The sequence below is a fragment of the Nymphaea colorata genome, chromosome 6, assembly GCF_008831285.2.
Source record: "Nymphaea colorata isolate Beijing-Zhang1983 chromosome 6, ASM883128v2, whole genome shotgun sequence".
Classification (NCBI taxonomy): domain Eukaryota; kingdom Viridiplantae; phylum Streptophyta; class Magnoliopsida; order Nymphaeales; family Nymphaeaceae; genus Nymphaea; species Nymphaea colorata.
Genome location: NC_045143.1, coordinates 12,149,899 through 12,165,491, shown reverse-complemented (window position 1 = coordinate 12,165,491; position 15,593 = coordinate 12,149,899). Strand labels below are relative to the sequence as shown.

At 38.9% G+C, this 15,593-nt stretch overlaps 1 protein-coding gene across 1 annotated transcript; it reads right to left on the bottom strand.

The window, feature by feature from the left end:
• Positions 1-10,953: 10,953 nt before the first annotated feature.
• LOC116256698 (LEAF RUST 10 DISEASE-RESISTANCE LOCUS RECEPTOR-LIKE PROTEIN KINASE-like 1.5) lies at positions 10,954-14,021 on the bottom strand. The gene is made up of 2 exons (XM_031633115.2): positions 12,453-14,021; positions 10,954-12,351 (listed from the first exon to the last, which is right to left on the bottom strand). The coding sequence occupies exons 1-2, from the start codon at positions 13,267-13,269 to the stop codon at positions 11,153-11,155; spliced, it is 2,016 nt and encodes a 671-aa protein (XP_031488975.1). The 5' UTR covers positions 13,270-14,021; the 3' UTR covers positions 10,954-11,152.
• Positions 14,022-15,593: the final 1,572 nt, after the last annotated feature.

Sequence of the window (15,593 nt, the reverse complement as noted above, 5' to 3'; positions counted from 1 at the left end):
AAAATCAAAATCGAAAATACTTGAAGTTAACTCTTGATTTTAATATATATATATATATATATATATATATATAGTCTATCTCTCTCCTTTTAAAATCTCCTTCTTTCCAAAATCTCTTTCTGTTTTTCTTTCCCTTTGTTTCTTTTTGGCTTAAAATTATCTTTGATAAATGATCATATATGTAAGTGCATATATTCATATATATACATATACATATATAATTACTTTCTAAAATCATTCATTCTTTTCTTTCTTTTGCTCATCCAAATATCTCTTTTCTAAGATCAATTTTAAATGTCATCTGTCAACTTCACTAAGAATGAAACTCAAGTAATAACCCAATGTTGGAATCATGCTTAATGGTCTACAACCTCATCCCACTTTCAAAAATATTTCTTTCTTTACAAGAAAATTTATAACAAAATATGCAAGCAAGGTAAAAAATCTAGATGTGATGATAAAAATGCTTTTAGATGAATGTTATGGTGGAAATGAAGAATTTATTTTTCAAACATATAGAATCAATGCATTCACACATTCACATTCACTTGTGGAATTCTCGAATAATCACAAGCACTTCTTTAAGAGAACTTAAACAAGATGAAATAGAGCTCTAGCTAGGTAGTAATTAAATTATAACAAAATATTAAACCTACTTAAGATCCTAAAAAAACACTAAATTGATTCAAAAATAAATCTTCAAAATACCTACATTAGTTTCCAAAGATCTGTAAATGATACTTGCAAAAATTTCTTGATTCAAAATTGTCAAGTTAAAATGGCTTAATCTCTCAAATGATACTACAAATTTTCCTCATCAAAAATTTTTGAAATATCAATCTTCAACATTATTTCTAGGCACCATAAGGTATAGAAAATATTTATGTAAAAAAAAAATGCATCAAGAATAAGCATAGCTCTTGGATTAATTGCCTATGGTAAAGGTGCTGGGAATGGCCAATCATTGTACTGATGGGCAATTCCTCTGATCTCTTTCAAAACAAAACCTAAGTTTTCTAAAGCACTCCCAAAACCAAAAGAGATTTTGGCATGCACATAGTGACCAATCCTTTTTCTTGACTTAAGAGGAAAGAGATGAATAGGGGCTATTGTTGGCCTGAATCACTCCTTCACAAAGCATCGCAACCACCAATTTTTCAGTGTCTGATTTATGTGCATGGTTGTAATAGTAGGGCTGCCGATTGACAAGCTTTTCCCCTGGCTCTGTCTCAGTTTTATGATCTATCACATGTGAGGAAGGTAGGCCTTGCAGGTGACTAAATACATCTATAAAAGAAGCAACTATAGGCTGTAGTACTTGTAGAACGGCTTGAAGGTCCATCGCAGCCTCTTCCCTCGTCAAAGGGGTCTACATCACCAGCAAGAGATGCATTCAAGCTCCTTGGCTGCTAATCTTATGCAACTAAGACTCCCCCTTTATGTGCTGTCAATCCAAAGGAGCAGCTTGCAACACAATCTCAACTTAGTCCCCTTCAAACTTCATTCTCATATGTATGAAGTTCCACTCTGCATTTTCCAACTGTTTCAGTCATAGCATTCTCAATACCATGTTTGCCCCTCCCATGGCTAAGGGACATAACTCTACTTGGAAACACTACCTCTATATCTCAATTGTTTCTTACAGACGCTTTCCTTTTCATATGAAGATCTCCCATTACCGACTACAACCTTAAATTTTGGTTGTTCCTCCGTAACACAATCACATATTCATGAGTTATGTAGTCCCTTGATAAAATTTCATTTTGAAGAGTAAGGTACGTATATATATATATATTGTTATATATATACATGTGCAAGCTTTTGTTAAAAATCATTTTCCTCTCTTAAAATCAGGTTGGAACTCGTTTCCAAATTGGTTTTAAGGAAATAGATCATTTTATTGATTTTCATAGCACAAAGCTATGAGATCACTTTCATTTCATCTTAAAATTTGTTTAATTTCAGCAATCCATACGTAAGGTGTATGTAAGTTGTTGAAATCATACCTTGTTTTATAGAAATTAGCTTTAAAATGTCAAATTTTATATATTTGAAAAGCCAATTTTCAGCCACGTGGCTATATTTTGAAGAACAATAAAAAGGTTCTAGCCCTACCTAATCAGCTCTCTAAAAGCATTTTAGAAATTTTGATTTCATTCACTAATTTTCATATTTACGTGTGATTGATTGAGTTTCAAGAATGATGCAAGATCATACTTCAAAAACCCTAATCTTTGTATCCCTTAAAGACCAAGATCAAAAGTGTTTTAATAGTTCAATAAATGAATGAATCTTCTAGGACAAGAATCTAAAATTTTGTTTGATTTTGAGGAGAAAGAAAGGTTCTTAGAACTCCATGACATGAATGAGAACATATGGCACATGATTTTGGCCAACTTGGATGTTTGGTTCATATAGAGTAAAAGTAAAACTGAATTTCATCATTTTTCAAGAGTCAAACACTCTTGGAATCAATATTTTAATTTTAATCCATTTAAATCAGAATAAAATCTGATTGTTATGACAATTTTGAGGAAAATGATGATATCGACGTTTCCTCTATATTTTAAAGTTTGATTTCATCATCATTTGCTTAATTCTTAATTGTTTTGAGTTTTTCATCCATGACTCAAGCTTGTGGACTGTATCTCTAATTCATATGCTTAATAAATGATGAGCACATTTAGAGAAAGTTTTACACTTTAATTAAAATCAATCTTCATGCATAGATTGTATGATGTGTGATTGCAATGAATGGACTTTGAAGAATTATGAGAGAGTAAAGAATGTATGTTTCATACAAATGAATCTTGATGGATTATGAAAGAGATGAGAATGAATGTTTCATATAGAATGAATGTTTCATATAGTCTCCATTCTCATTTCATGCATTCACTTTCACTCAAAGTCAATAGCACCGCATGCACATTCTTAAGAAATTAAATGATTCAAATTTGAGTTGCAAAAAGTGACCAAGTCATATTGCAACAAGAATTTGTAAACTTCACTTAACTTTCAAAGAAAACATAAGCAATGCATTCATAATTTTGGCCAAAATATGTTTAGAAAACAACACGTTTTCTAACAATTTGGAACCTATGTTTCATCAAAAGAATGAGTTCTACCTAACCAAATCATAAGTTTCTAATATCTTGGATCAAATCACACGATTTGGCAAAAGAATAATTCAAAATCAAGTTTGATAATAAGATTATCACCATTTCAACTCATGAATCATCTTGAGTTTGCAACAAAGAACGCAATATCCCTAAGAATTGTGGATTTCAAATCAAATGGCATGTTTTTATCAATCTGAAAACCCTCCAATCTTCAAAGGAATTCATTTTCAAAACAAGTTCAAATCACTAGGTTTCTTGAATCCAAAGCCTCAATGCATAAGCATATAGGATTTGCATGAATAACTCATACATGATCCAAATAATCCTTAGTCCTTGGTCTAATTACCCTTGTTAAAGGCGGCAGGAATGGTTGAACCTCGTACCGACGAGCGAACCCCTTTCTCTTAAAAATTTTTCTCAAAACCCTCAATTTTAAAAGAATTTTGCTTATTCGCATTTCGATGCCCTTCAAGAAAGGGGTAGGGTGCAAACACTCACCTTATTAAGCTTCTCTCTAAATATCACACCTACCCAAACCGATTGCATCATCACCAGCAACCTCTGTTCAACTTCCATCAAGCTTTGTCCCATGTCTTTATAGTTCTTTTCCACAGACTTCAGATGGCAATGCACAATCTGCCTAGACTCCTCTATTTGCTTTCGCAACTTTTCCAATGCTGCCAGGGTGTTTGGTCCTACCATCCCTCTCTTCTCCATGTCAATGTCTTTGATACCAAAATGTTAGTTCTCCTCTCCCTAAACCCTGCCCAGTAGAGAGTTAGAAGAAAAGAAAAGGCTAAATACCCAAATTTAAGTTTTCCCAGCCTAGCAAGAAAAGATTTCATTAATCACAAGATTGATGGCCAACAACTAGTAATTTCAGCTTATATATGATAAACATAGGATATGAGTTGACCCACAAGGGGACCAGATGGGAAGGTCTTATTACAATTGCAACTTAATGTGGTTTACTAAAAGGTGCTCTAAGTTTTCCTATTTTGTATAGGTAACACTTTGTCTCACAAGCTTAAACCTCTTCCAGTAGAAAGCTCAACAGCAAGACTTCACTCGTCTCTATGGTTAGCAGACCGGTAGAGTCCTCTTTTCACTTAAACACCGTCTTTCCAAAGAATTCCGTCACACATGTCATTCTTGTTTTCTCCAAAAATTCAACTCAATCAACCATCCTAGGGGAAACTTAAAAACACTTCTATTAGAAAGCTCAACAGCATGACTTCACTTGTGTCTCTTAGTTAGTTGACTGATAGAGTCCTCTTTTCACTTGAACACCATCTTTTCAAAGAATTCCATCACACATTTTGCCATTCTTGTTTTTCCCAAAATTCAACTCAATCAACCATCCTAGGGGATCTTCAATCTGCCAAAAAAGGACTAAAGATTTTTGTTCATAGCCACAAATTGATTGCAGTCACAACCTGAGCATGCCAATGTTGTTTATGGAACACCTCAGTACAAGAATTTCATACTTCATATTTGGCACCTCTAAGGCACCTGACAACTCCTGGGTGTTTTACTTGATTCCTAAAGCACAAAAGTTTTTATATAACTATATTCAAAACTAGATGCCAAAATTTAAGTAGGTCTTTGTATCTCATCCTTTTATGAAACCACCATATTTAGTTCCATGAGAACATCTGAAGAGGGAGTTTTCCTCTTTTTAATTTTGGCTTATATAAATGAAAAAGAACTGCAGGTAACTTCAGATTCAATCCCTTTTTAAATTTAATTTTAATCTATTTTCCTCAAATACTAACATAATTCTAATGATGCTTTTTTGCTTTATTATGTAGATGTTAACATAGATAAGCTTGATTTTGAATTCTTGCGAAATATGAGTGGATAACCCTACACAATTCAAACAAATGTTTTTATTGATGGATCTGATGGGAGAGATGAGAGTATGCATGGTCTGACAACAAATTTGCATACACAGTGAATCATATAGAATCTTCAGCTTTACCATTGCGTTATTCCTTTGAATTTTCTATATTACCATGTGTTTTTGCCTGTCATGCTTTTGTCCATGAAATCAGAGGTTCCTTTTACTCATTATTCTCAACTTGTTCATCTAGTATATCCTAAATTATTTTGATTACTTTCTCGATAAAAATGGCTGAAGAAACTGGTTTCTACTTCATCGACAATATACATTTATTGAACAACAAATATCACCAGTAAACTCTACATGTGGTTTTAAGTTGGTTCAAATAATTGTTTCTTGTTGTATCACATAGTATCAAAATTTTGATAGCGGAAACATCCACTTTCTTTTTACAAAAATAACTTGAACTAAGCCATGATTCTTACTGAATCAGTGTTTATAAACACATTTGGAAGTTCATATTTGTTTAAAAATACTTTCTTAATCCAAACTTAAGAGGTCTGGTTGTGTCCCATGCAAAAATGGTCTGGTATTTACCAATCACACATACACACACACACACATTTATATATATTTATATATATATATATATGAGGTTCACCTATATATTTGAATCAAAACTAAAACAACCGAAGTCATATGAGCACTTATCTTTCTAGGTTGTGTTCAGCTAGAATTTCAGGTCTCCTTTGGTTTATTTTAGTTTAATGTGTGTTTATAAGATAGACCAAGTGAGTTTCTTGCCCTCAAACTTTTGTTCAAGTTATTCCATTGTTAGGTGATGTTGCTCATTGAGTTTCCTTCATTAGGACTGAAGTCTTGGATGGAGTATTCATCTTCCTCCTTTCAAAAATCTCTCTCTCTCTCCCTCTCTCTCCCCCCCCCCCCCCCCCCCGTACTTGTGTCTGTGTGCGTATGTTTCTCTGCTTCTTCTTTTCTATATGCATTATGCATATCTCTTTAAGATTGTCTGACACCTTGATTCGAAGTTCTCTACTTTGAATCATCCATAGAGTTACCAGTTCTATTTTTATTTGATGGAAAATAACCTATATTATATGATTTTCTATTTTTTCTACCTATTGCTTCTATTTATGGTTAACTTACCTTTTTGGTAGAACTTATCAGATCCTTGTCCTTAAGGCTCTCAGTGCAGTTGCCTACTGCTTGAAAGTATTCGAGTACGTTTCCTCTTTTCCCTTTTCAATTGCTTGTAACAAGCATATATGTAGAGTTCATATAATTTTTCGAAGGGAGTAGATGACAGATTCTTCAGAGGCAATCGCTACTGATTTCTACCATGGTAACTCTCTTAAACTGTAAATTAGTCTGAGTGGTCTTATGTCATATAGTTGACACTAAGGTAAGGTTCACTTTTTCATTTTCTCGGTACCACTCCATGTGTTAATCGTTCCAATTAGCTTAAAAAATGCATATTCATGATTGCTTTGGGAGTATTATTTCCTCATACATGCTGGTTAAATTGTATCTTTTACATGACTCACTTTGTTACAGATTAAGTTGTAGATATTAATGAGTGCATGACTGCCATTATTTATGATAATATATGTTGGGTCACATGATTTGGTGATATATAATCCTGTTACATGTAAAAGATTCTCTCTCTCTTGTTCTCTCTCTATTTCTATAAATGTTGGGAAAATGTGATTGTGCAAAAACCTTCTGTTCGATTTATCACTTTGTCAGAATAGAGAAGCCAATAATTTATGAGCGAACAAACAGACAACCTCATAAGAACCAAAGCTTTTGACTTGAAATAAGCTTTTCAGTTTTCTTCTTTTTGGTTGCTTCTGCACAACCTGACCAGGCAACCTCTCCTTGAGTTGGCTTTGAATAAAAAACTAAAACTATGGCGCGAGATGGTGCACTGTGTTGATGGGCATGAACATAATACATAAAGTTTTTGAGCATATGAAAATACAATGGTGGAGAAGACACTGATTCAATAGGAACAACCTTTCATCAATCACATACAAATTCCAACTTTTGAAAAGCTAGGTACTATATAAATTTGTGTATAAATATATACGTTTGTATAAGTTTTATGTATAGCTGTATACATTATTGTAATATTTTTTTAATGAATTTTCAATTGTGACAACTTTCTGACAATTTTATTTGATATATATATATATATGTGTGTGTGTGTGTGTGTGTGTGTGTGTGTGTGTGTGTGTGTGTGTAGGACACGCGGATGTAGGTTTTAGGCAATTGGAGGGTAGACATATTATTCTCCACGACATGCACCATAGCAAATAGGAACTTGAAGTTTGCCAAAAAACTTTTGAGCAATGGCTTCCATCATAGCAAATACGAAGGTGACTCGTGCCCAAAAACTTTTTAGCAACAGCTCCTGCCTTGCACAATTATTTTTTGGGCACAATGCCTATGGCAAGGGTGGCCCATAGCAATGTGGACCATTTCCAAAAACATTTTTTGCCAACACATAGTCAATCAAATTGTTTGTTGTAGTGGATCCACAAAGCTTGGAGAATGAACTTTGTAATCGAGTGATGTGCCACCCGATTCTAAAATGCACTGTGTGCATTGTTTCAAAGAATGCTTCAAGGTTTAAAGTTTTGAGTGGCCAAAACATTCAATTGCTTCACCAAGTGAAACAAGTCCTCCGGGTGCTAGATACCTATTTAACATTTAACTTGATACTTTGTGCATCCAATTTTGGCCCTTAGAAGAAGGTTTGGACAAAGTTCCCTCCGAAAGGATCAAAGAATACACCACTGCAACGATCTGTTGAAATCAGGTGGAAGGATTACTACCTATTGGTCTTCATATTTTATTAATCTATTTCTGAATTTACATTCTTGTTGCCTACCATTATGGTGAAATTGGACTTTGTAATTCAATCTAGCCTAATGCCTTGGCTTTATTTCCCATGTTTACAAACTTTGCTTGCATTTGTATATTCCACCTCAGGTATCTATGCCACCTATTCAAGGTTGGCACTACTAATTACATGTTAATTATATGTCAACATGATACTACTGGGGAGCTTTCTTCTCAAGGCAAAAAGTGGTATATTCTTCTTTTTGGCACATATATGATCAAAATAATGAAGAAATCAAAAGTGAAGGTGCTTATTTATTGTCCTACTTAACATATATGCGTTCAGCCTTACTGTGATACTTGTTGTAAACCATTTTGACTCTTTTTCCTAGATGCTTCTAAGATGCTTCCCAGCTACTATCATCATGTTTGAGCCTATGAAAATACTCTAGTTACCACCTAAGTTCTTGGTCTTCACTTATTTAAAACGGTTGGCTCGCAAAAGGTAGGGATTCTGATTCCCATGTGAAACTTGCTCAAAGTACCACATTTGCAGGCTTTATGGTTTGAAAGGATCACCAATGGTTGTATTCATATTGAAGCTGAGATGAAACCATTACATTGATGGATATTGAATTCAACTCTATGTTCCTATACAGAGGTCATGGTTTCAAGAATTTAGAAGGTAAATTGCTATTGTACTCTTATAATGTTCAATTACCGAAAGTAGGATAACATTGTGCCCTCATGTTGGTGAAAAAAAATTTAGTACTTTGCGTGTTCCCTCTATCATGGTTGTGCTTTGAAGCCTACTATTAATGATCAATAAGAGAGGCTCATGCCCTATGACGTAGATCCGGCTGCTGCTGTTTTTATTTTTTCTGATGAACTGTTCTTCTCATACGAATAGAGTTGAGTGATGCAAGTCATGGAATATGATCTAGGGAAACCATTTATTGGTGTGAGATTGTGGAAGGCAGGTGAAGATCATATCAAGGAAAACTTTAAGACTTAGGTGAAGTTGTGGAGGCTATGATCTTGGAAGATCGCACGATAGGGCAAGTTTGTGGGTTTGGTTTCATAGAATTCACAGACCTAACATTTATGGACAAAATTGTTTTGGAAAAAAAAATGACAGGTGGCTGGATGGTATGTTATTGACTAGAAGCTACAATGGTTGCTTATTCTTATACGCTTTATAGAGATTGGTCTTCTGTATGTCATTATCTAGAAGCTACAATGGTTGCTTATTCTTATACGCTTTATAGAGATTGGTCTTCTTAGTTATTCCACACATGCCATGTTATCTTCGAACCATTCATACAGTTGAACTTTTGTCACTATATTCAATATATTTGCATGAATGCTTCTAGCTTCCACGGGTTACTTCTGGATTCGAAGGCATATGTGTCTTCGATCCAAAGCAATATTTCTAAAAAAAATGAAGGAACAAAAACTTTCAGGTTCAAGCAAAGAAGGTTTTTCCTAGAGGCGGCCAATATACCTAGAACTGAAACTTTAGCAACATTCATGGGTCAGCAAGTCATGCACAGACCAAAATATTTTCATGGGTGGTTTGTTTTCTACTGCTATATAAAATGATTTCGATAAGTTTTGCACAATTGAAAATGTTGTATGATGTATAAACACAACACATAGAGAATTAGAGCATTTAGATTCATAACTTATGATTCTGCAGATGCAGTGGATAGGATCACTAGAGACATTCCATGAAGTAAATCGAAAGAGGGCAGAAGTCAAGACGGTACTACCAAAAAGGATTATTCACCAGTCCAAGTAGACTCTCTATCGAGAGTTTCTGGTTATCAAGTAAATCTATGTGTTACATAGTCTAGATTTTATAATTAACCAATGTAATACACTTCTATTACACATTTGAATGCATGGTTACAAATATTATGATTGTGTATTGTATGACAATTATTGAATGTTAATATAATTATGTCGCTTGTAATGTTTCAAAGTGTAGATTTCTAGTACTATGTTGGGCCAAAATTGCATTGTAGTGACAATATATATCTATTGGGTGCCATATGTTTAATATTTAAATTTTGACATTGAATGTTAACAAGGCTTTATTGGCGCTCTAAGTTGCCATAAAATATGGTCTGTAGTGGTGCTCTAAACTTGTCATGGATAATAATGGAATACAAAGTGCTACTGAAAGATCTTCAATGGCATGCATCGTGTGTCGTCGAAAGGCTCTTGGTAGCACTGCCTGACGTCGTCTAACCAATTCAAGGAAACGAACTTTTAGTAAATGCTAGCTAATGGCACTACTGGATAGCTTCCCTTACAAGGGATGTTATCCTACATAAAACAGGTAAGGTCCAGACCATGTACGGATACGAAGATGACAGAGAGAGATCTGTGCACTGGTTCCCAATCAAGTCAAGGCTTCAGAAGACCATTCAAATTTGAACGTTAACGATATGATGTTAAGTTACACTTCTCTTTCTCCTAATTTACGGAATGGTGCTTGGCCTATTTTGATAGTTCAAGTAATGTCATACAGTTGAAAGAGTTAATGCTACCAAATTGATTCTGCATTTAATACTGCAATACATACCTCTCCGTCCCCTTTTTCCACTTCCAACTGAAGATCAACTTCATCGATCAGCTGATAAGAATCAGATCGACAATAAAACAAAGGAACAACTGAACTGCTCATCTCAAGAGCGAATGGATTGGGCGGTCCAATTTCTCCTCATCCTTTTGCATTAGTACTTCACACTAGGATTTACCCACAACCAGAGCTTGGGCAACAGAAGGATTCCTTTATGACAGAGTTCGCCGACTTTAGCAAACATTAGTACACATAATCTTCACTCAAAAGTTGGAACCGCAGCACCTGTAAAAGTTAAGTGATTGCAGACAACATACTTGAAATTCTTTATCAGATTACAAATTCTGGAAGAAACAAATGATCCCCATCAAAATTCTTTATACCATGGTTACGCATAAACCAATCTTTGATGCACTCCCAGGAAAATGTTACTTGCAAGTCGATTTCCATGAGCAGCGCGTCTAATGCATATTTTAAGATCCCTCGAGTGCTAGGCCGGGTGGAAAAAGCAGAGAGAGACACACACACACACACAGGAATTTTCCCGTCTCAAGTCTCCACGAAGAGAAATTTCACTGATTGAAAAACCAACTAAAACAAAAATACGATAACATCTGCATTCGAGTTTACAGTAGATTATAAGTTTCCCAGAGAGAGAGAGAGAGAGAGAGAGAGAGAGACTTGGACCTGCCGCCCATCGGAAAAAACCAAAGCATGGTTGTACCGTAATCAAAAATTTCAGACGCTATTCTCAACAACACCTCCTCCTCCTCCGATGGTTCTGATGCGTTTGAGATACTCCACCACCTCCCTCATGTCCGGTCGATCGTCCTTCTCTCCTGCCACACACCTGAACGCCAGCTCCGCCACCGCCCTCACCATTCCCATCACTCCTCCCTTCTCCTTCTCCGCTGCCAGCTCGGGATCCACCACCTCCATCAATAAACCCACCTGAATTTTCGACACCATTAGGTCCGCCAACCCCATCTCCCTCCTCTCCCTGCTCGTGTCCACCGCCTTCCTCCCTGATATCAACTCGAGTAGCACTACCCCGAAGCTGTACACGTCGCTCTTCTCCGTCAGCAGGAACGATCGGTGATAATCTGGATCGAGGTACCCCGGCGTCCCCTGCGGGCCCGTCCATACCGATCCACCGCCAGCCGCCGTTCCAAACGCAGTGTTGGCTGAGGAATGTGATGGATGAAGCAGCCGGGAAAGACCGAAATCCCCTACCTTGATGCCGAAATCCTTGGTGAGAAAGATGTTGGAAGAGGTAATGTCTCTGTGGACGACGGGCGGCCTCACCCCGAAGTGGAGGTACTCGAGAGCCTGGCCTATTTGGAGGGCGATGCTCAGCCGGACGTGCCACGACAGGCCGCGATGGCGTCGTCGGTGGCCGTGGAGGTGATCGGCGAGAGTGCCATTGGCTACGAACTCGTACACGAGGAGGAGGCCGCGCGGGTCGGTGCAGTAGCCATGGAGGCGCACCAAGTTGGGGTGCTCCAGAGAGGAGAGGATGAGGATCTCATTGACAAAGGAGCTTGCCTTCTTGGCCCTCTGCTGCGTCGTCGCTCGCTCGTCTTGGTTGAGGGGATCTCTGTAGAGCTTCTTCACCGCCACGACCCTGCCGTCCTTCAGCTGGCCAAGGTAGACCGACCCGAACCCGCCGTCACCCAACTTCCGCTTCTGGTCGAAGGAGTTGGTGGAGTAATCCAACTCTTCGTATGTGAAGATTGGCGGCAGTTTCTGGTGATGATGGTAGAGCGGGCTCGGTTTGAAAGAGCCGTGGTGTATCGAGTGGTGCAATCGGCGGAGGAAGAAGCCCTCGTCCGGCATGGCGGGTCTGAGCTTCCATTTTTCACGAGACATGTAACCACAGACGAGCACCACCACAAAAGTCACCAAAAAGCAGAGTGCCACCACGGTGCTGCAAACCCCTGCAATTTGGGGATTTGGGGATCAATTAAAAGACGCCAAGATGTGATTGTCTTGAAGATTGGTAAGAACTTAGTTTTTTCCGTTCCGATTATTCTTTTACCTATTAAAATCTTCCTCCTCTTATTCTCCTCTGCTTGATCGCTATTACGGATGAGGGATTGAACGGAAGCAGACGGGTTCGAGTGCAGGAATCCTTGGAAGCAGAGGAATGGCTTCCCGGCATCGGAATGGTTGAAGCCGCAAGCTCCACCTCTGGACTGGCAGTTGCTGCAGAGCCTGAAGTAGTCGTCGTCCTCCTCCCATTCCACCTCGATGCCGGCCTGCAGAAACTCGCGGAGGTCGGCGGCGACGTCGTTGCTGCGGCTGCATTTATCGGTGCTGGTTTCGCGGCAGCCAATGATGAGGAGAGCAGGAAGGAGGAGGAGACGGTGCTGCCACCGAGTGAGGCTGCAATTGGAAGAGGGGGAGGAGAAGTTTATGGAGGCGCCGGCGTTGCAGGGGCGGAAGGCTGAGAGGCGGGAGCAGGCGGAGGAGGAAAAGCGGAAGGGGGAGGCGGAGAGGTTCACGGGGCGAAGGGGAAGGGCACAATGTGGGCAGCTGGTGGAAGAGGTGATGCTGTCACAGTAGTGGGGGGAGAGGAGGATGGTCCGGTTGGGGTGCGGCTGTTGGGGGAGGGAGAAGGAGAGGTTGTTGATGGTGAGGGAAGGGGATCTAGCGCAATCTACCTGAAATGCTGGGTGGCCGCAGCCCTGGGAAGCGGAGGAGACGGCGAATGGGAACGAAAGGGGAGCAGATAATGGAGGACAGGAGGCCGCGGTGGAGGAGGAGCAGATGTTGCCGCCACCGCTGCTGCTACTGCTCGGGAGGAAATGATGGCAGAGTAAAATTGTGGAGATGATGATGACCATCGGATGCATTCTTTTGGCATCAGCGTTTTAGGGTAGAACAAGCATCAGGATTTATACTGAGAGAGAGACCGAGAGAGAAGGAGAGAGAGAGAGAGAGGGGGTGTGGTTTTTAACTTTTTATTGCCTCGACATAGTTGCACAGAAAGTGCAGGAGAGTTGATAAGCCTTTTCAACGAGAAAGAGGGAGAGAGGTGGAAGGCTTTTCCGATGTTTGTTTCAGAAAACAAAGGGGAGGGAAGGGTTTTTTTTCTTTCTTTAATTCCTCCATTGATTCATTTCTGGAGAAATGGGAACTGTTTTCCATGTTTGAGAGGGGGAGAGCCGTAACTATTCGTTTTGCTGGTGGCTAATACATAACGAGTGAAAAGAACTCAAAAAAGAGGGAGGTGCACGTGATTCTTCAGTGCATCGTGTGGGTCAAAGGGGGAAGAGGGGGAGAAAATGGACGAGCGTGTATGTGACCAGAGAAACAGACACAGACAGAGGAGCAGAAGGCGGTAGGGGACTGGGCCTGTCTGGCCCAGCATGTGCTTCTCTCCCCTTCCCCACTTATTCTTCTTCTGAACCACACTTATGTGTATCTCTCTCTCTCTCTCTCTCTCTCTCTCTACTTCTGAGCCCCTTGACCTCATCCCTCACGCATGCAGACAAAACAAGATTTTGAAGGAGTTGCAGATTCTTGGAAGCAAAAACCTTGAATGGACCACCCTCTCTCTCTCTTTCCTTACAACAAGCGGCAGTAACCTTTCTGATTACGTTACAAAGAATAAAAACCAAGAGAGGTGGACCTCTGCATTTTCTTTGGCTGTTCTTTTGCTGCTTGTATGAAAGCCTCTAATGGAAGATGCTAGTCCAACAATGACGGAAATCTGAGGTGATTGATTCTTGGGGAGTTGCCTCTGGTAAACTGAGGCTGCAAATTTTACAGGTTCCCCACATCCTATGCTGTTCCCCACATCCTATGCTGTTCTACTTGCTACCTTGTTGGCTCATGGTTCTGGTTCTTTTGGGGAAGGCCTTGTTCGAAAAGAAAATACCTCAGTTTTTCTAAATCAAAGACTGATCTCTAATTCTGGTAAAACAATAATTCCTACGTCTGTTGATCAAGGAGAATTAATTTCACCTAAAACATAAGTTTTAAAATCCGGCTTCGTGTTTTATTCACAAGTGGAGATTGAAAAGGTCTCTCCCTTGAATTTCTACCCGAAGCTTTTAAGCCAACCTAGCTACTTGATGAAGTATCAGATTTTTTAACTTCAGATCTGCAACTAGAGGGCTTCAAGACAACTCCCAAAGCAGATATCGGTTTTCAACGTGGAGTTTTTAAGATTCATGGCAGAGAAGTTGGATCAAGGTGTAGTCCCCCAGGCCCAGCTGAGTGGCCCTGGTTTCATTATTAATAAGGGTTCACCGGGCCGACTTGGTCTCAATTCCGGGGCCCAGGCCTTAAAACATGGGCATTGGTTGGGCCCTATAAGTTATTTGACCAGGTTTGAGCTAGCTCATAGTTTATTTAAAATATAATATATATATCTATTATTAATTAATTATATTTATATATTATATTGTGTTTTCTTATTATATTTATGATACTATGTTCATGAAAAGGGCCGAACCTCTCCCTCATCCCCAAGATACCAGACTTGATGTCCTATGTCACCAGGGTGTGGCAACCCTAGTGACGCACCCACGTTGACGCGATGCGGGTACGGGTGCGACTTAGATTCGCACCCAACCCGCACCCTATTGATTTCAGTTTTTTTTAATTTTTTTATCAAATTTGATATTATTAATATATTATATTAATAAATTAATAATAATAATAAATACCCTCACCACACTGTTGCACGGTCATTTTTTGAAATGCATCCCACTCACACCCACACCCCCGCATTCTCATGACATAGTTCATGTCCCAAAAATCAAAACCAAGTTCACCCTACTCGTACATATGACGAGCAACGTGGCCCAGAGGGCAAGGAACCCCAAGAAAATGTAGAAAAAAAAAACAGAAACTAATTAGTTTGGCATGTAAGGGAGAAAACATCACCAAGAGTTACCTCGTCTCACACGTGAAAATCAGATGAACTCTCTCACCTCATTTAAAGTAGAGTAAGGATGTGGAAGCCCCAAGAAATAAATAAATGTCTATTACATAAACAAGGACTACGTCCCATCATGTTCGCCTTTCCTTTGCTTTTGAATTGCAAGTTGGTACCCTCAATTTATTACTTTGCGTCTTACCACAATCACGCATGATGTGGGACTTGACACGTGAAGGGATTTGTACAGACTTTGGATCCCAAATGTCTAAGCACGTAGGCATTTATGAG

Excerpts from the sequence above, each read along its gene's own strand:
- LOC116256698 (XM_031633115.2), bottom strand. The coding sequence starts at position 13,269 with ATGCATCCGATGGTCATCATCATCTCCACAATTTTACTCTGCCATCAT. Across the intron at positions 12,352-12,452 it reads GAGGAGGAAGATTTTAATAG|GGGTTTGCAGCACCGTGGTG; the intron begins GTAAAAGAATAA and ends CCCAAATTGCAG.